The sequence below is a fragment of the Sorex araneus genome, chromosome 3 (assembly GCF_027595985.1).
Source record: "Sorex araneus isolate mSorAra2 chromosome 3, mSorAra2.pri, whole genome shotgun sequence".
NCBI lineage: Eukaryota > Metazoa > Chordata > Mammalia > Eulipotyphla > Soricidae > Sorex > Sorex araneus.
In genome coordinates, this window is record NC_073304.1 from 75699202 (window position 1) to 75721741 (window position 22540).

Genomic DNA, 22540 nt, shown 5'->3' on the forward strand with positions numbered 1-22540 from the left:
CAATCGCCCCTCCTGAAAAAAAAAATACATTTTAGGAATATATCATTTACCTTATTGAAATCACAATGATATTATATGACTATAATGACAAAAAAATGACTTTGGCCTGTCACTAATATTTTATACATATTTATAATACCAAAAAGTTCTCTCCTGTATTACATATTTTCATTCTATATACAAAATATGTACTAAACATACATAAGTATATACTGTGCTGTATACTGTACATTTACATGCAGTCTATAGTATAAAGTATATGGTATATAGTGTGTGTGGTTTTTTTATTGGTCTAATAACTCCTTTTTCATAAATTTTCAAATAAATTGACTTCCTGAAACTAAGCAATAAAAAATATGGTATTCCTTTATTGTTTGATGGCAGAAGGAATGCTCAATATATTCTATAGACTCTAAAGTACCAGGTATGTTAAGTATTATTATTATTATTATTAATAGTTGCTAAATTATATAGATTATTTTTAAAATTACCCACTTTAGGGGCTGGAGAGATAGCACAGCGGGTAGGGCGTTTGCCTTGCACGCGGCCGACCCGGGTTCAAATCCCAGCATCCCATATGGTCCCCTGAGCACGGCCAGGGGTAATTCCTGAGTGCAGAGCCAGGAGTAACCCCTGTGCATCGCCAGGTGTGACCCAAAAAGAAAAAAAAAATAAAAAATAAAATAAAATTACCCACTTTAGAAAATAGTCAAGACAAAATTTCTTTGAAAACTTTTCTGATGGAAATTAAATTATTAATCTATTAATATTCACACAGTATTTATAATAAAATTTTATCATTTTAATTGCTTTCTGGAAATAATTTAAGTTACAAAGATAATTTTATAATTGACATCTCAAATCCCAGCTTGGGGAGAAAATATCTTTATCCTATTCAACAAAAGGAATGAAACAAACACATTACATGCTTCTGTACTCTGTCTTTTCTCTTTTTTCTTTTCTTTTTTTTTAAATTTGGTTTTGGTTCCACAGCCAACAGTTCTCAGGGGCTAATGCATGATGCAAAGTATGTGCACTAGCCCTTTTAGCTGTCTCTGTGGTCCATTATGTCTCTGTCTTTTCTTACCATTTAACTAGGTACTTCAAATTCTTTTCAGGTCTTCAGGGTTTTATGGTATACTGAAATAAGGTCAGGCACTATTTTAACCAGTATCTTATAATAAATAACAAAATTGCTCTGTAGTTATACAAAAACCTAATCCCAAGCCAATGGACCACATAAATCAACCAATAAATATAAATGGCATTTGGAAACAATAAAAATCAATAAACAATAGAAATCAATAAAAAATCTTTGGAATTTATTATAATAAAGCTAGATTCAAATTGCATAAATTTAGATAGCCCCTTGCCAGCAAAAGGGATTCTAGGGTGAAACACATAAGTGTCAGAAGGAAAAAAAAGAAAAAGAAAAAAGCAGTGTCAGATCAGTAAGATTTGGGGATATACATTCAATCAGCCAGTCAGTAATTCCAAAAATGATTGTCATTCTTACTGTTTAAATAGGATGACTAATGGGGGGACAAATAATAAATTAACTAATGGCAATATGTAACATATGCTAGGATAAAATGCATGAATCAGGAAAGCCTTCTTGAAGATGAGGATCTACTAACTCAGTCCTGCAGCGAAAGTGGTTTTTCCCAGGTGCAAGAAGCAAAGAAGGTAGCTAGTGCATGAGTATCAAGCTGGAGCTTTCTATATGAGACCCTTAAGAGTCAATGCCTCTAAACGTTAAGAGGTATTAGTCACGTGTGGTGCAATACAGTGGTGTAGAAAGACCAAATAATGCATTTTGTGCATGCTATGATGAGGAAATAGAATTTTTTTAGCTCACAGCAAAGAAGAGACATTGTAAGAATGGTAAGTATGGGGGAGGGGATAATAGATGTGGAAATTGTGAGGTATATATTCCATACTGCTGTGCCTCAACCTTAGCAGCTCTTAGGGTGAAAAAAAGGGGGTTTTGTTTTGAATGTGTCCTTCTGTTCCTTAAACTAACAAGCTCTTCTCTATTACTCCCAATTAGCATTTTCTGGACAGTTTGACTCATCAAAGTAAACAAAATAAAGGAAGTATCATCTTTTTTTCTTTTTTCTTTTTTTTTTTGTTTTGTCTTTGATTTGGGGCTACACCCTGTGGTGCTTAAAGGCTACTCCTTGCCTTTGCTCATTTGTCACTCCTGAGTGCTCAGTAAACCATTAGTGGTGGGGATTGAACACAAGCATGCTTACTAGGCCTTTGAACTAACCCAACATCACTTTTTTAAAAAAAATTTTTAAGGGGCTGGAGTGGTAGCACAGTGGGTAGGGCGTTTGCCTTGCACGCAGCCAACCCGAGTTCGAATCCCAGCATCCCATATGGTCCCCTGAGCACCGCCAGGGGTGATTCCTGAGTGCATGAGCCAGGAGTGACCCCTGTGCATTGCCAGGTGTGACCCAAAAAGCAAAAAAAAAAATTAAATAATATTTTGTAGATATCCTGACTCTTAGGCATTAGTCATCAGACTAACCTCATCTTATCACTTCCATGTATTGTATTGTACTGGTCTGACTTCATCTGACTTCAACATTCATTTAAGCAGATTACGAACAGATGGGAAAAACCAAAAATACATCCTTGGACAACGTGGTGACAGAATTCATTCTCCTGGGCTTAGCTCATCCTCCAAACCTGAAAATCCTCTTTTTCCTGGTCTTTCTCATCATTTACATCCTGACTCAGCTGGGAAACCTCCTCATTCTGCTCACCGTGTGGGCTGACCCAAAGCTCCATGCACGTCCCATGTACATTCTTCTGGGAGTACTCTCATTCCTGGACATGTGGCTGTCCTCGGTCATTGTTCCTCGGCTAATTTTAGATTTTACTCCAGCCAGCAAGGCAATCCCATATGGTGGTTGTGTGGCTCAGTTATATTTCTTTCACTTCCTGGGCAGTACCCAGTGCTTCCTCTACACCTTGATGGCCTATGACAGGTACCTGGCCATATGTCTGCCCCTCCGCTACCCTGTGCTCATGAATGGAAGATTATGCACCATCCTTGTGGCTGGAGCTTGGATAGCTGGCTCCATCCATGGCTCTATCCAGGCCACCCTGACCTTCCGCCTGCCCTACTGTGGACCCAATGAGGTAGATTATTTTATCTGTGATATCCCCGCAGTATTGAGACTGGCCTGTGCTGACACAACTGTCAATGAGTTGGTGACATTCGTGGACATTGGGGTAGTGGCTGCCAGTTGCTTCATGTTGATTCTGCTCTCCTATGCCAACATAGTTTATGCCATCCTGAAGATAAGCACTGCAGATGGGCGGCGCCGGGCCTTCTCCACTTGTGGCTCCCACCTGACAGTGGTCACTATCTACTATGTCCCCTGTATTTTCATCTACCTTCGGGCTGGATCCAAGAGTCCCTTGGATGGGGCTGTGGCTGTGTTTTACACAGTTGTCACACCATTACTGAACCCCCTCATTTACACACTAAGGAATCAAGATGTGAAGTCGGCTCTGAAGAGAATAACAACAGGTTGTGGGGTCACAAATGAAAATAAATAACTACAGACTCAGGGACTACCTAAATCACTGTGGCTAGCACGCATTTAAACTACTGCTGCAAGTGGCAAACATGCAATAAACTGGTGGTGTTTAACAGGATAACTTTGATTCTATTTAAATAAAACTTCCAACATATTTAGATCTATAACCTGTCCATCACATTAACTGGTTTCGAACTGTTTTTTGTTATTTGTTTGGAATAAATGGATGCATCTCTTCAATCACTTTCAATACCAAAGGTTGATTTGGAGGGGAGTGTGATAAACTTTGGTAGTATGTCACGCGGAGAAATTTTTTTTGGTGGTGAAAGATTTCTGCCATATCCAACACTGTTCAGAGACTACTCCTAACTTTGTGCTCAGGAGTTACTCCTGGCAGTGCTTGAGATTAAATGGAATCAGACGTATGCAAAGCAAGCACCTAACCTCTGTACCATCTCTCAGGTCCTGCCCTGCAATATTTAAAGAATAAAAATGCCATAATTCTATTCTAGCCCTTTATTCACTTTCTTTCATTTTTGTAATTCTTCATAGTCATGACTATCCCATTCCCAAGCACTTAAACTTGAAAATTCTGCATTACTTATGTTTCTTTCCCATTCTTTGCTCTTCCAAGTGTTAAGAGACCTAATTCTGGTCTCTACGCCTTAATAATGTCTCTCATGCTTCCATTCCACTCCTTCCATCCTCTTCCACATCAACTATACTATAACCAAAATTATCCTTCTAAAACATAGGAACTATAGAATTTTCCAATGGCTTGTAGAATAAAGTCAGACCACTTAATGTGTAGTTCAAAGTCAAAAATGTCTAGTATCAATATACAATATCTAAGACACCCCTACCCTCCCCCAAATTTGCTGATTTGACCACAGTGATATTAATTTTTTATTTTATAAAGCTGTTCACAATATTTGATTATATTTAATATTTTAACACCAATCTCACCGCCATTATCCCTTCCCACCACCATATTTCAAATGTTTCCATCCTGAACCCCAAACCCTGCCCCCAAAAGCAGAACCTAAATAATTTATTTTGTATTGATTGTTATGAATAATCTGCTAAAAATAATCCAAAAAAGGTTTATTAGAGGAAAGTGTGTGGAGATTGTTGGATTTCACTCAGGATCCCTAGTAAGAGTAAGAGATTACTAACATGTTGTTAAAGGTTATGCATGTATATATATATATATATGTATATATATGTATAAATGTATTTACCCCTAAGACTGGTTAGACTGGTTGCCTTCTACTTTAAACCCCATCAACTATGATGTGATACTCTTGGTCTATCAGTGGTGTAAAGTACAAGATATAGGTTCACATTTTATAGATTCTATGTTTTATAAGAGTAATTTTGGTTATAGTATAGTTAATGTGAGGTGAGGCCTGTCAGAGCGTGTGGAGAGCAACCATGAGCATAGCGGAAGTTGCGTCTGGAGTTTTCAGGCTGCCAGGGCTGGCTCTGTCGGGGCAGAGAGAGGACCTCACCTGCCCCAGTCAAGGTTGCCCCGAATGATGCAGGGTCTGGTGCCGGGTCTGCGACATCTCTATGGTGTATCATTCTATGCTCTCTTCCAAGAGATTTATTGTTGAGTCTCTGGACTATGGCCATTGATAAGATTGTATGGCACCAAAGGTGTTTTGTAGGGGTGACTGCCACAGTGAAGAGGGTAGGATGTTTGCCTTGCACGAGGCCGATCCAGGTTCAATTCCTCCGCCCCTCTGGGAGAGCCTGGCAAGCTACCGAGAGTATCCTGCCCTCACGGCAGAGCCTGGCAAGATACCTGTGGCATATTTGATATGCAAAAAAACGGTAACAACAAGCCTCACAATGGAGACGTTACTGGTGCCCGCTCGAACAAATTGATGAACAACAGGACGACAGTGCTACAGTGCAGTGCAAGCCACTGCCATCTGGTAATAACTTTCTCCAACAACTAGTATTCAATACTTTCCAGGAAAAATGGAAGAAAATATTAGGTTAGAGAAAGAATAGAAATTCTAGCAAGAGAGATTATTAAAGAGGTGTGGTGCCTGGAACCAAATTTAACTCTGATATTGTTATTTTTGCTGCTGATATTTTGTTTTGGTTTTGTTTTTTGAGAGACATCTGACTGTGTCCAGGAGTTACTCCTGGCTCTGCACTCAGGAATCACTCCTGGTGTGCTCAGAAGACCATATGGGATGCCAGGGATCAAACCAGGGTCAGCCACATTCAAGAGAAGCACCTTATTAGCTCTGATCTCAAACTTAACTTTTGTACATGTTAAGAATGTGCTCTACCACTTAACCTATCTCCCCAACCCTTATCCATAAATGTTCTATTTAAGAACCATGCTTTACAAAATTATTGATAGTTGAATTTTAGGCATATAATACTTCAACACCAATCCCACCACCAGTACTAACTTCCCTCCACCAGTGTTCCCATACTCCATCCCTCCTTCTCTCCCCCTCATCCCACATGCCACCTTGACAGGTAGATTACAATGTTTAGTGGATGCAGCTTAGATGTCATGTTTTTAGTGCTATTGAGTAGGTGCTTTTATCCATAAATAATTCTGACCTTATTGCCATACCTATATCTTCCCAGAGTGTTTTTTCTAAATCAACAGAGTTTGTAGGGGGTGGCTCAAAGGCACGCCTTGTGTCAGAAGACCACACAGAGTTAGGAATCAAACCTAGACCTCTTCATGCTAAAACATGCACTTCTTCATGGACCACCAATCCTGGTGGGGCTTGGGGGAACATACATGATGCTGGGCTAGATTCAGGTGGGTGGTGTAAGCCAATTCCTTAACCCCTATACAATCTATTTGGGCCCTGAATTTTCAAGATGCAATAAAATTCAATTAATATATTGAAAAAATAAAAATAAATAACTAAATTAAAATTGCACTCCAATCCTTTGAGTTAACTTCCCAGTCCCTATAACAGTGATCTCTTAAAAGAAAAATCATTTCTCTTTGATATTGCTCTTCCTTATTATATATGTCTCTTTCTATGATGGATTAAATGACAATAAGAAGTACTGAACTCAGTGGTCACCAGGGTCACTCTCTTGGTGGTGGGGGGCAGGGCATTAAATTAAACATAATGACAGCGTACTGTATAAAAATAACAACTTTTGCTGAAAGCAGACTAGAGACTGAACAGGATGACCACTCAATACCCCTATTGCAAACCACAACACCCAAAAGGAGAGAGTGATATCAAATTGGAATGCCCCGCCACAAAGGCAGGGTGTGGTGGGGGGGATGGGATTGGGGTGGGAGGAATACTGGGTTCATTGGTGGTGGAGAATGGACACTGGTGGAGGGATGGGCTCTCAAACATTGCATGAGGGAAAAACAAGCACGAAAATGTGTGCATCTGTAATTGTACCCTCACTGTGACTCACTAATTAAAAAATAAATAAATTTAAATCTAAAATAAGTAATTAATTATTTAATTAAATAAAAGGTCAAAAAATAACTGTCACTGTCACTGTCACTGTCATCCCGTTGCTCATCGATTTGTTCGAGCGGGCACCAATAACGTCTCTCATTGAGAGACTTATTGTTACTGTTTTTGGCATATCCAATATGCACGGGTAGCTTGCCAGGCTCTGCCGCGCAGGCCCGATACTCTCGGTAGCTTGCCGGGCTCTCTGAGAGGGGTGGAGGAATCGAACACGGGTCGGCCGCATGAAAGGCAAACGCCCAACTACTGTGCTATCGCTCCAGCCCCCAAAAAAATAACAACATAAAATATTAAGTTAACAAATATTATGTCAAAATATTGGTATTTATAGCTTATTTCCATTTACCATTCAGTACTTGCTAAAAGATTTTTAGACTCATACTCATAGTTTCCATGAGCACTCTACAGTAACATACATGTTATTACACACACATTATGACATTTTATTAGTGTAGGATCCCTCATTCAGATAATAGACACCTTTCTAATTTTTTGTGCTGCTGTCCCACTATGAATCTAGATACATTTGAAAAAATGGGAAAATAGAAATTCACAGGATGAATTGACCCGCAGTTTTGAGATCATCCGATATTAAACAGTCTTTATTCAGTTCATGACTAATTTATATTATCACATCAACTAAAATACAATAAATCTATAATTGAATAGAAGTGAACTATAAAAGGAACTTTTATGACTCTTATGTCATAAAAACTACAGCATGTATGAGCCTTAAAATCCTCCAAAAGTGGAGCTGGAGTTATAGTACAGCAGGTAGAGTGTTTGCCTTGCACATGGTAGACCCGGTTCAATTCCCAGCATCCCAGATGGTCCCCTGAGAAAGGCCAGGAGTAATTCCTGAGTGCAGAGCCAGGAATAATCCCTGAACATTGATGGGTGTGACCCAAAAAGAAAAAAAAAACTCCGAAAGCATGCACACGCACAAAAAGCCATAGAATATAGATTCCAAGGATATCAAATATCCAATAAAACCATCTATACAAATTGAATATTGAAGCAGTCTAGGAATAAGGAAAGAAGATGAAGTAAAACTGCTAATGATTTATTCTTAAACTGAAGAGTTGGGCATTGGTGAGAGAGAAATGCAACTTTGTAAATGCCCAGAGAACTTATCTCAGTAAAGCTATAGGAAAGTTGTTTTGTGGTATCAGGGATCAAACCCAGGGCCTCACACATGCCAAGCAACTGGTCGACCATGAGCTACATCCCAAGCCAAAGCTGTGGTCTTACTTAATCATTTATAGCAATATTGACAGATTTTGGATAATTTTGCTAAAGTTGAAATTAACACATAATATAAAAATTTAAAAATTGAACCCTGATATATATGGTTCTTTTTGGGTCCCACTGCCTACTGAGATTTTGAATCTTCACTGCTGTCTTTTCTCATGCAGAGTCAGAATCATCCCCTGTTGATGAATCTTGTTGCAGTGATGTTGAGACAAAGATTTCAAACAACCTTCTTGGCACCAATGACACCATATGGCCCAAGAACACAGACTGTTCACTCAAAGAACCAGCATCTGATTTTTCTCTGCTGGAGAGTGTTGAAACTACTTATCTCAGGAATGAATTCTTGGACTTAGCACAGAAGGAGGGTAAGGATGGGAATGGGCACATTTGTACAACAGCTGCATGAAGATTCCTGAAATAGAATTCACTCAATGAAAGTCCCAGCTGATTTAATGTCACAAAGGGTGGTAAGACATTACACTGCACAACAGCTACCAGTCAGCCATTAGTAAAACACAGCTTTATAACGCCTCCATATTTCTTTATCTCTGAAACAAAGTAATATATTTTCATAAGTTGATGTGCTCTACTATTTACATTTAATGAACATGACCTTATCCCTAGCCACTCACAGCATCAAAATGTCATATTTTAGATGTGGAAGGGGGAACATCTCAATGAAACATTATAATAAAGATGTCACAGTAAAAACAATTTTTAAAATGTATCATTTAGCTCCTGAGAATAACTACATATTTTCATGGTGGCAGCAGCTGCTTAAAAGTCATGATATCAGAAAAGAAAAAGATTTTCTAAACTTTACCTCTAACACAAAATTATGCACAGGAGATTGAATGAAGAACTTTTATGCTATAGTCTTACACAGAATTTTAATGAAATCAGAAAAATCTTATTCCTGCCAATTTTGAGTTGATTGAGGATAAAAGGTCAGCAGAGATACTATGGAATTTGAGATAATGATACTATGGAACTTGAGATCAGATGGAATAGTTATCCACTGTTTGAAAATCAGAGAATGCCAGAGACAATCACCAGTTCCTTTTTTTTTTCTTTTTAGGTCACACCCTGCAATGCACAGGGGTTACTCCTGGCTCTGCACTCAGGAATTACCCCTGGCAGTGCTCAGGGGACCATATGGGATGCTGGGAATCGAACCTGGGTCGGCCGCGTGTAAGGCAAACGCCCTACCCACTGTGCTATTGCTCCAGCCCCAATCACCAGGGGTTTTTGGGGGTTTTGTTTTTGTTTTTGTTTTTGTTTTGCTTTTTGGGTCACACCCAGCGATGCTCAAGGCTGACTCCTGGCTCTACACTCAGGAATCACTCCTGGCGGAGTCCAAGGGACCATATGGGACGCTGGGAGTCAAACCCGGGTTGGTCGAGTGCAAGGCAAACACCCCACCCGCTGTACTATCGCTCCAGCCCAACAATCACCAGTTTCTGAGGGAGTGAAAGGAGAGTCTGCAGATCTTTAGGTTTACTCTGACTACCCACTAATGGTACAAGTACATAAAAGTGTGAAACTGATTTTTCAGTGCCTGGATGTGGCAAATAACAGAAACTATATGTTTTGCCAGAAAAAAAAAAGAAGTATTAAAAATCATGGCTTTCATTTGGCAGGTGGGAGTCAAAGGAAGTACTCAAAACATATAGACTTCCAGACCAGAGAACACAGAACTGTTGATTCCAGCCAGCAGCATTCTGGTAAATGTCTAAAAGCAAGTTTCCACGACAAGAGTGACAGTACAGAAAGTAAAGTGTCTTGCATGTAGCCAACCTAGGTTCCATCCCCAGCACCCCATATGGTCCCCCAAGCCCCACCAGGAGGGCAGAACCTGAAGTAAACACTGAGTACTGCTGGGTGTGGCCAAAAACAACAACTAAATAAATAAATAAAAATAAAAACAACATTCCCTAGCTCAGCCCACAAAAAGGCCTTGTCTGAACTGTTTTTAGTTTTTAAGATTAAGTAGCTCATCACGGTCAATTCAAGCTTTCAGCTGATATCACTTTATCAAATTTGGCACCATTACATAGTACATCCACCATATGATAAAAGTGAACAAAAACATAGATACTGACAAGCCATCCTAAAGTAATAAGAAAATGATCAATTTTGAATATTATTAACCTTTCATTATCATTTTATTGAAATCAAATTATAAAAAATCCTATTGAAAATATGAAATAGTAATTTTATATTTAAAATTAAGTAATGAAGTGCATCAAATATTTACAAATTTAATGGAAAGCTATGATAAACCAGTACAATCCCACTTTGGCAAACTACCTATTCCCAAATCAGATTGGAGGAGCAAATGAACCCCAAATTCCACAGACTATTCTCAACTCCACAAAAGCTAGCAGACTATCATAGTCAGCAAAGCAAAGTAGTATCCAAAGAACATGTCAACAATTAGTTGGAAGACATCTTCTCACTCCACTGTCATAAAAATAATGGAATCATCAAGATTTGAAATGCATTGAATTCCTTCAACTAACTTTATATTCAGTAATTTTTTTTCATTCTCCAGAGATGTACGACATGGAGGTAGGGGAGTTCAATTATTGACACTAACATACATCTGCAGTGCATTTCTGAGTATAATATGGGACAACAAGTGATCCCACAATAGTACAAAAAAATGAATCAAGGAAATTAGAGATCAACAAAAAGAGCATGTTGTTCTTCACACTTAATATGCAAAAATAATTCCTGTTTGCTGCCAAAACAAGAAATAATGAGGCTCCTAGGACTGAAAGTTTCATGGGGAAAATATCTTAAGGTAGACTTCCCAAGGGATAAAGAGTTTTCTATCAATCTCTTGAGTATTTTTTACAGAGCTCACTCTAAGAGCATCTAGTCAATAACATAAATGATGTAAAATTCAAGATACTTAAACAGAGAAGTCATGGTCTACAAAACAGCCTCCAGCACAGTGGGGCTGGAGCGATAGCACAGCGGGTAGTGCATTTGCCTTGCATAGGGCCAACTCGGGTTCAATTCCCAGCATCCCATATGATCCCCCAAGCACCACCGGGCGTAATTACACCAGGAGTATAAAGCCAGGAGTAACCCCTGTGCATCGCTGAGTGTGACCCAAAAAGCCAGAAAAAAAAACCTCCACCACAGAGTTAAGTATTCAATAGTGACTATTAACCCTTAGTTGATTGTGTTTCCTTAGCAGAGCAGAGATCCAATAACCATCAGCAACCAAAGCCCTAGGCTTCTCTGAAGGACTATTTCTTGGACTACTCTTCTCTAGGAAATCCAGAATTCTCCAGCATTTTTCTGCAGCCATAATGTGAGTCCAAGAAAGGAAGCAGGTCTAAGACAGGTCAATTTTATATAGAAGAAAGCTTCATTTCCAGGCTTGCAAAGTAAATACTTAGCCATTTTAATTTAAATCAAATGTGCCTTTCTTCTGAACTAGGGACTTTCATTGTTGAATTTGAGAAAAAATAAATTTAAAGAATTACCTCTTTTTGGAAGAATTCATAAAGTCAATAAATAATGCATTAGTATCACCTTTTCCTGCAAATATTTACAGGATAAGAGTCAGTTATGGTTTACTCAGCTCTTTCTTTCCTAGTGATACGCACAGTAGATCATCTCACTTGAAGTTTGAAATAAATCATTTTTCTTTCCATTCTTTTTTTCTCTCTTTTTTTCTTTCTTTCTTTCTTTTTTTTTCCGCGTCTTCCCCAGTGCCCCTCTGAGGGGATGGACTCCAGCTTCCCTCCCCTCCCGGAGCAGAGCTCCCGGTGGTCGAAGACCTCCAGAACCTAGCCACAGCCATGCTCAAGGCCCCTCTCCACATGTTCGGATGAGCCTCACACATGAAGGTACTGGCAGAGGAACCCAGGTGTGTGGGACCCGGGGCTGAGACCTCCAAGCCTGCTCAGATCGGGACTGGGCCTCCTCCGCCCAGATATCCCATTTCCCAGTAGCTAGGCAGTCACACTCAGGGATTGCTCCCAGCATCGTATAATCCCATCAATGGCCAGCATCCAGAGACTTAAAAGCAAGCTCCCGGAAGCATTTGAGACTGCAAAGCAGCCATACGATATCTTAGCCTACTTCTCCCTCTGGAACAATTTGGCAAACTACTGGGAGTTTCCTGCCCACATGGGAGAGCCTCACAAGGTCCCCATGGTGTATTAATATGCCAAAACCAGTAACAAGATGGGTCTCATTCCCTGACCCTGAAAGAGTCTCCAGTGTGGCATCATTGGAAAGGACGAGTAGAGAAAGGCTTCTAAAATCTCAGGGCTAGGACGAATTGAGATGTTACTGAGACCACTCAAGAAATTCGACGATCGACGGGATGATGATGATGATAATGATGATGATCTTTTACTGTCTTTGTGGGCCATATGCAAGAGTGCTCAGGGGCTATTCCTAACTCTATGCTCAGAGATCCTTCCTGCTGGCACTCAGGAACCACATGCAATGCCCAGGATCTAATGCAGGTAGATCATATTCAGGCAAAACCCCTTAACTCCTGTATTACCCAGACTCCTAATGTTTTTCTTAAGCCGTGTTTTTGTTTTTAATAGGGAAACAATATCCATGGTATAATCAGAGCAATAAAATATGAGTTCCAGCACCACTATTTTAACCAAATCTGATCATTTTCCCTGTTTTTACCTTGCTACTCAATTGATAATGATCTAAAAAAAACTTAGTCTGAGTCTGTTCTTAACAGCAAACAAAAGGGGGCTGGAGCGATAGCATAGCGGATAGGGTGTTTGCCTTGCATACAGTCAATCCTGTTCAATTTCCAGCATCCCATACGGTCTCCTGAGCACTACCAGGAGTAATTCATTAGTGAAGAGCCAGGAGTAACCTTTGTGCATTGCCGGGTATGACCCAAAAAGAGAAAAAAACAGCAAAGAGTGTTCGGCCATGTCTCAGCATGTCTTAGCCTCAGTATTTCACATCTGCTCTGAATTAGGATTCACGGATCTATCAGATAAGACTCTGCACAAGATGAGAATGGAGGGATATAGTACAAAACTCAGTGAAATGAACATGTCACCAAGAATATTATCCTTTGGAACCAGAACAATAGTACAATGGGTAAAGTGTTTGCCTTGCACATGGCCCACCTGGGTTCTATCCCTAGCACCTCGTATGAATCCCTGAGCTTTGCCAAAAGTGATTCCTGAGTTCAGAGCCAGGAGTAAGCCATGACCACTGCTGGGGGTGGCACTAAAATAACAACAAAAAGAATACTCTATTTGGCTGGGTAGATTATCATTCAGATTAGAAGGAAAGATATAGAGATCCAGAGACTAGAAACTGCTCAGGGAATTCATAGCCTTGAAACCAATTTTGCAAGACTTGAAGGAATTTCTTTAAAAGACAAAACAAACTTCTCAGCATTTGGTATTGAGTATGGCATTTACTCATGATGCATATGGTAGCTTTCCATAGATTAAGAAAAGTATGTTGGGGCCGGAGCGATAGCACAGAGGGTAGGGTGTTTGCCTTGCACGCGGCCGACCCGGGTTCAATCCCCGGCATCCCATATGGTCCCCCAAGCACCGCCAGAAGTAATTCCTGAGTGAAAAGCCAGGAGTAACCCCTGAGCATCGCTGGGTGTGACCCAAAAAGCAAAAAAAATAGTATTTTTACTCCTAAAGATTTTATATATTTTCTTTTTAAAAAAATTTTTAAATTTTATTGAATCACCGTGAGATAGTTAAAAGCTTTCATGTTTGGGTTACAATCTCACAATGATCAAACACCCATCCCTCCACCAGTACACATTCCCCACCACCAATATCCCCTGTATACCCCTCCCTTTCCCACCCTCCCCTTACCTCTAAAGCAGACAATATTCCCCACACTCTCTCTCTACTTTTGGGCATTATAGCTTGCAACACAGACACTGAGAGGTTATCATGCTTGGTCCATCATCTACTTTCGGCATGCATCTCCCATCCCAACTGGTTCCTCCAGACATTATTTTCTTAGTGATCCCTTCTCTATTCCATCTGCCTTCTCCCCTCCGCTCATGAAGCAGTCTTCAGGCTATGGGGCAATCCCCCTGGGCCTTGTATCTACTGTCCTTGGGTGTCAGCCTCATGTGATGCTACCCTACACTCCACAAATGAGTGCAGTCCCTCTATGTCTTTCCCTCTCTTTCTGGCTCATTTCACTTAGCATGATACTCTCCATATTTATCCATTTATAAGCAAATTTTATGACTTCATCTCTCCTAACAGCCACATAGTATTCCATTGTGTAGATGTACCAAAGTTTCTTTAATCAGCCATCTGTTATAGGGCACTCAGGTTGTTTCCATAATTTGGCTATTGTGAACAGTGCTTCAGTGAATATATAGGTACAGATGTCATTTCTAGTGTGCTCTTTTGCATCCTTGAGATATATTCCCAGAAGTGGTATTGCGGGGTCATATAGAAGCTCAATTTCTAGTTTTTGAAGGACTGTCCATATTGTTTTCCAGAAAGGCTGGACCAGTCAGCATTCCCACCAACAGTGAAGGAGCGTCCCTTTTTCCCCACATCCACGCCAGCAGTGGTTGTTTTTGTTCTTTTGAATGTGTGCCAGTCTCTGTGGTGTGAGATGATATCTCATTGTTGTTTTGATTTGCATCTCCCTGATGACTAGGGATGTAGAGCATTTTTTCATGTGCCTTTTGGCCATTTATATTTCTCTTTTGAGGAAACTTCTGTTCATTTCTTCTCCCCATTTTTTGATGGGGTTGATTTTATATATTTTCAATAACAAAATATATTTTATTTACATTAAATGTCCAATGTCTGATCAGGTGTTTTTTTTTCTTTTTGGGTCACACCTGGCTATGCACAGGGGTTACTCCTGGCTCTGCACTCAGGAATTACCCCTGGCCGTGCTCAGGGGACCATATGGGATGCTGGGATTTGAACCCAGGTTGGCCGTGCGCAAGGCAAACGCCTTACCCGCTGTGCTATCTCTCCAGCCCCCGATCAGGTGTTTTTTCTTAATCCATTGAGATGTTTAATATAATCATCTCCTTATTAATGGATCCTATAGCCAACATAAATTCATTTGCTAACCATAACAGAAAATCAATATTTTAAATATGAATAAATATAAAATACATCTGAAATTGGAGTTTATAAAAGATTCTTATCAGATTTACCAGTGGACTGATATGTAAGCATTTACATATATATCCAATTAAACTTATATATAATTTTAGAGGTTTCTTAAGAATTTTAAGATGACTTAGGGCCAGAGCAGTGGTACAACAGATGGGGGAATTTACCTTGTATATTTCCAACTCAGGTTTGATCCTTGGCATCCCATCCCAATCACTGCCAGGAGTAATTCCTGAATGCAGAGCCAAGACTAATCTCTGAGCACAGCTGGGTTGATCTTAAAATCAAAAATTTTAAGATGACTTAATGTAATCAATACCTATCACTTCACTTGTATCACTTGTCCTGTTGATCTTCAATTTGCTCGAGCGGGCACCAGTAATGTTGCCATTTGTCCCTGCCGAGTGCCAGTGCAGCCCAATGATATCTGCTTGCTCCAGGAACACGAAGAGCCTCAAACCATTCATTCAGGGATTTGATGAAGAAATCTGACCATCTAGTTGGTGGGTGGCCACGCAGTCTTCTGACGTCCCGTGGAATCCAGTCCGTAACAGCTCTAGTCCAGCAGTCGTCTCTGAATCACATTATATGACCGGACCATCTGATTTTCCATGCCTTGGCAAACAAGACAGCATCACTGATTCTTGACCATCGACAGAGGTCAGAACTCCAGATTCCTTCTCTCACTTGAGTGAGACATGGTATTTCTAGCATAGCTCTTTCAATTCCTCTTTGGGATACCCTAATAGCATTCTCATCCTGTTTGCATAGGGCCCAGGTCTCTTGCTACTCTCTTCCTCCTGCGCAGTTCTGGTGCCAAGTCGTTCCTCATGCTGATTTCTCAACCCAGGTACACATAGCTGCTGCATTTGGAGATGTTCGTTCCATTGAGAGCAAATGGAGCTTCAGGGACCAGTTCGTTTTTCATGAACATCGTCTTGTTGAGATTCAGCTGCAATCCGACCTTTCCACACTTGTGGTCGAAGTCGGCCAGCATTTGTGCCGCTTGGATAATGGTTGGTGTTATGAGAATGAAGTCATCAGCGAAGCAGAGGTGGTGTAATTGCCGATCGTCTATCTTCACTCCCATTCCTTCCCATTCCAGTCTTTGCATGACATTCTCGAGGGTGGCACTGAAGAGTTTCGTGAAATTGTATCACCCTGCCACACCCCTCTCTTTACATCAATGATCAATACCTAAAAGTACCTAAAACTTTACTGAGAGGAGGATCTCTGAAACAAAAACTCATAGTATCTTGAAATAAATATAATTTAAATAAATTTTAATATTTTTCAAGGATTTGGGGTACCACACCCAATGGTGCTCAGTGGTCATTCCTGACTCTGTACTCAGAAATCACTCCAGGTGGGCTCGTGACCAAATGGCATGCTGGGGCTCAAACCCAGTTGGCCACATGCAAGGCAAGCTGCCTATCCACTGTACCATCTCTCCAGACCACTTTAAAGGGTTTTTTGAGATCTCATTTGTCAAAGACAAACAATGATCTAAAAATAAAACATACTAAGGTCAGAGAAATAGTACAAGGGGTAAGGCACATATTTTGCATGAGTCTGACCCCAATTTAATCCCTGGCACCATCAATAGTCCCCAGAGCACCATTAAAAGTGACGATCAGCCCAAAACCAGGAGCAAGACTAGAACACAGCTGAGTGTGCACCCTCTCAAAAATAAGTATAAACCATTTAAAATTTCTTAAAATCAATAAATTTAATAACCCTCAAGAGCAAACAAAAAGCATAAATTGATGCCTTAGGCTGGTTTACACTAAGATCAGACTCAGTTGCTGAGTTATGAGATCAATTGTTTTCGCTATTTCCCTGACTGTGAAATAACATGTGAGAAACATGATCACACAGGCATAGCACAAAAGATTAGTCACTGTCACTGTCATCCCATTGCTCATCGATTTGTTCCAGCGGGCACCAGTAACATCTCTCGTTGAGAGACTTATTGTTACTGTTTTTGGCATATCCAATACACACAGGTAGCTTGCCAGGCTCTGCCACTCGGGCTTGATACTCTGGGTAGCTTGCCAGGCTCTCCGAGAGGGGTGGAGGAATTCAACTCGGGTCGGCCTAGTGAAAGGCGAACACCCAACTGCTGTGCTATCACTCCAGCCCAAAAGATTAGTAGGAGTTGAAAAAATTAATTCAATCGGTTATCACCAGTCAGTCAACAGTTTAACAAATATGCATTAATTGTGGCCAGACAGTGCTACAGTGCTACATGAGTGACATTAACATTATGGTGACATAGATGCTTTTCTGCCCCTTTGAAGGTTTGACAGAAATCACTAATAAAGTCAGATGGACCTGTGAAGTAAATTTTAAACTTCAAATTACTAATGGAATAATTAGTACATATACCATTGCACTCTAAAGACATGAAAGATTCACCTAAACTCATAAACACAAGTAAAACATAATAAAATACCCTGAAAGTAGTGACATTGAGTATTATATATATGCTATAATTTATTTCACTGAAAATGCATATTATTGCAAATCTCTATTTAGATTCAATTAATATTTTAACAAAAACTATGCTTACAAAATTTCTGAAAATTGGATTGATATTGTAAACCAGTACAAACAAAACCTCACACACAGCTGATTCCAAATAAGGCTGAGAAGAAAAGGCCAGAGAGATCAACATGGGTAAGGTACTTGCCATGCATGTGACCAACCTTGGTTCAGTCCTAGGCATTGCATAAGCTTGGTTCCCTGAGTACCACCAGGAGTAATCCTTGAGTACAGAGCCAGGAGCAAGTACTGAGAACTGCTGGGTATAGCCCCAAGAGCAAAGGTATATAAATAAAAATAAAGTTGAAAGGAGAAATCACCCCCAAATTCCAGGTGAGAACATGCTTAAGTATATAGTACCCAAAAACTGCCGGTAGCTAACACACAGCCAACAACAATCAAACATTCAAAAATATTCCTAAATTTTGAAACCATCTCTTTCCCCACTGCTGTAAGGCAATGCAATTAACAAGATTTGGGGATTGGTTTTCATTTATTTATGCTTTATTTTATGTTGGGGAGTCAGGCACACCTGGTGGCAGTGCTCAGGGACTACTCTTGGCTCTGTATTCTGGAGGTGTTTGCCAGCAGTGCTCATTGAGCTATCTATCTCTCCAGGCCCTAACACCAAGACTTTAAATAGGTAACTAAATTTACTTAACTGACCTAAATTTAGGAAATTTTTTTCTCTCAGACTTTGGATAACTGGATCATTTAAGAACAGTGACTATGATGATTGAGATTTAAATACTTTTACAAAGCATTTCTGAGTACAATGATTCCATATCAATTCAAAGAAAGAAACCACGGAAATGAGAGGTCACCCAAACTCACCACATTATTCTTCAGAGTTGAAATTCTAGATATGTACAAATGATTACTGTTTGTTCTCAAAACAGAAAAATAATGAGGCTCTTGGGAATGTCATTCTCATGGGGGAAATATTAGGGTAGACTTCTCAAGAGGTGATATAGTTTTCTAAAATTTCTTGAGTGATTTTCACAGAACTCAATCAAAGGAGAGCTAATAAATAACACAGCTAGTATAAATTTAAGACACTCAAGTAGAGAATCTACAAAGAGCCTTCATGAGTAGTGATTGCTGATTTCTGTAGTACTGACTGTCAACCCCCAGAAGTTTGTGTTTCCTCTTCAGAGCAGAGATCCATCAGCACAAATCCAGAGGCTGCTCTGAAGAACGGTTTCCTCGCCTGCTGGACCACTCTTCCCGAGAAAGCCCAATCTCCTCCAGGATTTTTCTACAGCCACCATGTGAGTCCAAGAAGGGAGCAGCCTGAGACAGGGCAGTTCTATGTAGGAGAAAGACCTCATTTCCAGTTTTTACATGTTTTGGTAACTTTGCCAAGAACTTAATGTCTCACCCTGCCATTTCTTCATTATCTCACCCTTTACTCACAGAGTAAATGCCTTAGTCATGTTCATTTAGAATTGAGTATTCCTTTTTTCCAGGTTTGGATATTTTCTCCATTGAACTAAGTTCAAAAGATTTTAAAGAATTATCTTTATTCCTATTGAGAAGAATGCACAAAGCTAATAAGTGGTTTATTTCCTTCACTTTGTCCTGCAAATATTTACAGCTATGGCTCACTTAACCCTCTCTTTCTCAATGATGAGCACAATAGGTAAACATACGTGTAGGTTGGATTAATCTGCCTTTTTTTTCTTTTTACTTTTTGTTTTGTTATACTGACACTTCTGGCCACACTCGGGGCTACTCCTGGATATGTGCTCAGTAGACTTCTAAATCTGTGCCCAGTGGTCCCTCCTTGCAGTGATCAGGGGACCATCTGATGGCAAGAGATTGAACCAGGGTCACTGCATGCAGGCAAGTTCCTTAACCCCTGTAGTACTATCTCTCTGACCTCTAATGTTACTTTGCTTAAGCAAGTGCTTTTTCTGATACCATACATGGCAAAGACACTGATGAAATTATTAGCACTGTAGCACTGTTGTCCCATTGTTCATCAATCTGCTCAAGTGGGCACCAGTAACTTCTCCATTGTGAGACTTGTTGTTACCATTTTTGGCATATCAAATACACCACAGGGAGAGAGCTTGCCAGGCTCTGCCATTCAGGTGAGATGCTCTCGGTAGCTTGCCGGGTTCTCCAAGAGGGACCCATCTGCATTCCTCAGCAACCTCAGTATGCCAAAACAAAACCCCTTCCACTGCTGCCTCTGCCTAGAAAATGTCTCTCACTGAGGGGCTGGAGCAATAGTCCGGCAGGGACGGTGTTTTCCTTGCATGTGGCCGACCCAGGTTAAATCCCCAGCATCCCATATGGTACCCCAAGCACCTCCAGGAGTAGTTCCTTAGTACAGAGCCAGAAGAAACCCCTGAGCATGATAGGTGTGACCCAAAAAGAAAAAAAAAGTTTCTTCCTATGGATTCTTTACAGATCTTCAGCAAATCATTATTTTTAGTATATTCCTCATTGGAGTATAATATTTGTAATTTTTATTTTCAATAAATAATGTATTTCTTCCTACTTCATTTAAATTCTGTGGTTTACAAAGTTGTTCAAATCCCAATCACCCATTAAGCCTACCCTCTTAGCAGGCCCATAAGAATTTATTTTATATTGCTTGTTGATACTATATGGCTAACAGAATGATCAAAAAATATTTCCATGGAAGAAAACTTGTGAAAATCGTTGCATCTCACCATGGGGACATTAAGTCCTTGTTTCATGGTTTATGAGGCTGTTGTTGCAAGTTAAACCTTCAGTGTTAATGCTTTTGTTAGTCGAGATTGGTTGACTTCTGTGTTACATCCCATAGAACCTAATGTGATCTTACCGGGATGTCAATATTGTAGTTTGGAGATGTTATACTGCACAAATGCACCTGCCCACTCTAGAAAGTCCAGAATATTTAACTGGGCAGTCCAACCAGAGGCATGGTGGCAGCTTGAGGTGTGGGAGAGGTGGCCAGGACTTTGGGTGGGAGCTGGCCTGACTCCCCCCCGCCGTGATTGCCAGAGGTCTTAGCCGAGAACAAGTGATAAGACATAATTGCAGCTAGTTGATCTCTTTGGGGATTTATTTATGAGTCTCTGGAACAAGGCCAGTAAGTGAGCTTACAAGGCAGCAGCTGTGGAACATGAGTTAGTAAATATTTGAGGAACATTACTTGCCTAAGGTAGAAGCATATAGTATATATTACATAATATATATTTTGGTTTTATATATATATATATAGCAATTTTTTCTCTGACTGAAATAAGATTTTATCATTGCCATAATATGCAATAGCATCTTTCAACAATAAGGCCCATGAGGACTACCAAGACATTCCAAAGGGGAGACAGGTGAAAATCGTGTAATGAGAGTTCATAGTACAGACATCAGGGACCCACAGGTAGGGCAGAGGGACCTTAAGAAGGAAGCAAGTTCAGAGGGCTCATAATTGTATAAAGGTGAAGAAACACCAATATGCGTGACTCAGCACTTGTCGTAATTTGTTGTTCAACACAAAGAAAGTACTATTCGGGGCCAAAGCAGTTCTCTGGACACCATAGTGAAAGAATTCATTCTCCTGGACTTACCCACCTAAGGTAATCTGAGAATTTTCCTCTTCCTGATCTTCTTCATTTATGTTCTGACTCAGCTGAGAAACCTCTTCATTCTGCTCCATACGCGCCCCAATATGTTATTCTGGGAGTGCTCACAGTATGAGCATGTCTTCAATTTTTATTCCTCAATTTGCTCTCAGCTTTACTCTTGCCAGCAAGAAAATTATTGGGGGGAGGGCAGGAGGGCGACCAGAGAAATGGTACAGCAGATAGGTTGTTTGCCTTGCATGTGGTCAACCCAGGTTCAATCCCCAGAATCCCATATGGTCTCCTGAGCACTGCCAAAAGTAAGTCCTGAGTAGAGCCAGAAGTCACCCCTGAGTAGAGCAGAGCCAGGAGCAACCCTTAAGCATCGCTGGGTGTGATCCAAAAGCAAAAAAAAAATTCTTTGTTGATTATGTGATTCATATTTTTTATCCTAATTCTCTTGGAAGTGCTCAGTGTTCCTCTTCACTTTGATGGCCTATGACAGGTACCTGGCTATTTCCTAGCCTCACGAACAGGACATTGTGCATCATCCTTGTTGCTGTGGCTTGGGCAGTTGGCTTCATGCATGGGTCTATCCAGACCACACTGACCTTCCACCTTCCCTACTGTGGGCCCAGTGAGGTTGATAACTTTTTTTTTGTGACATCCCTGAAGTTTTGAGACTGGTCTGTGCTGAAATATCTGTCAATGAGAAGGTGACCATTGTAGAAATCGGACCCATGATGGTCATTTATTTCATGTTAATTCTACTCTTCTATGTGAACATGGTTTACACATTTCTGAAGATTCAGAATGCCAGTGGGAGACACAAAGCCTTCTCCACCTGCGGCTCTGACCTGCCTGTGGTCAAATTCTTCTATGTCCCTAGTATTTACATATACATCAGACCAGATGCCAAAACTATTCTGGATGGAGCAGCGTCTGTGTTTTATACTGCAGTCACACCATCACTGAACCAAATCATCTACACACTTACGAATCAGCCCTAA

At 40.3% G+C, this 22540-nt stretch overlaps 1 protein-coding gene and 1 pseudogene across 1 annotated transcript; both read left to right on the forward strand.

Annotated features, from left to right (window-relative positions):
- The first annotated feature begins 2616 nt into the window (after positions 1-2616).
- On the forward strand, positions 2617-3573 carry LOC101550765 (olfactory receptor 10G2). The gene has a single exon (XM_004609694.1). It carries the CDS (start codon positions 2617-2619, stop codon positions 3571-3573), a length of 957 nt encoding a protein of 318 aa, XP_004609751.1.
- A 1415-nt stretch (positions 3574-4988) lies between these two features.
- Positions 4989-22540, forward strand: LOC101551035 (olfactory receptor 10G2-like; annotated as a pseudogene).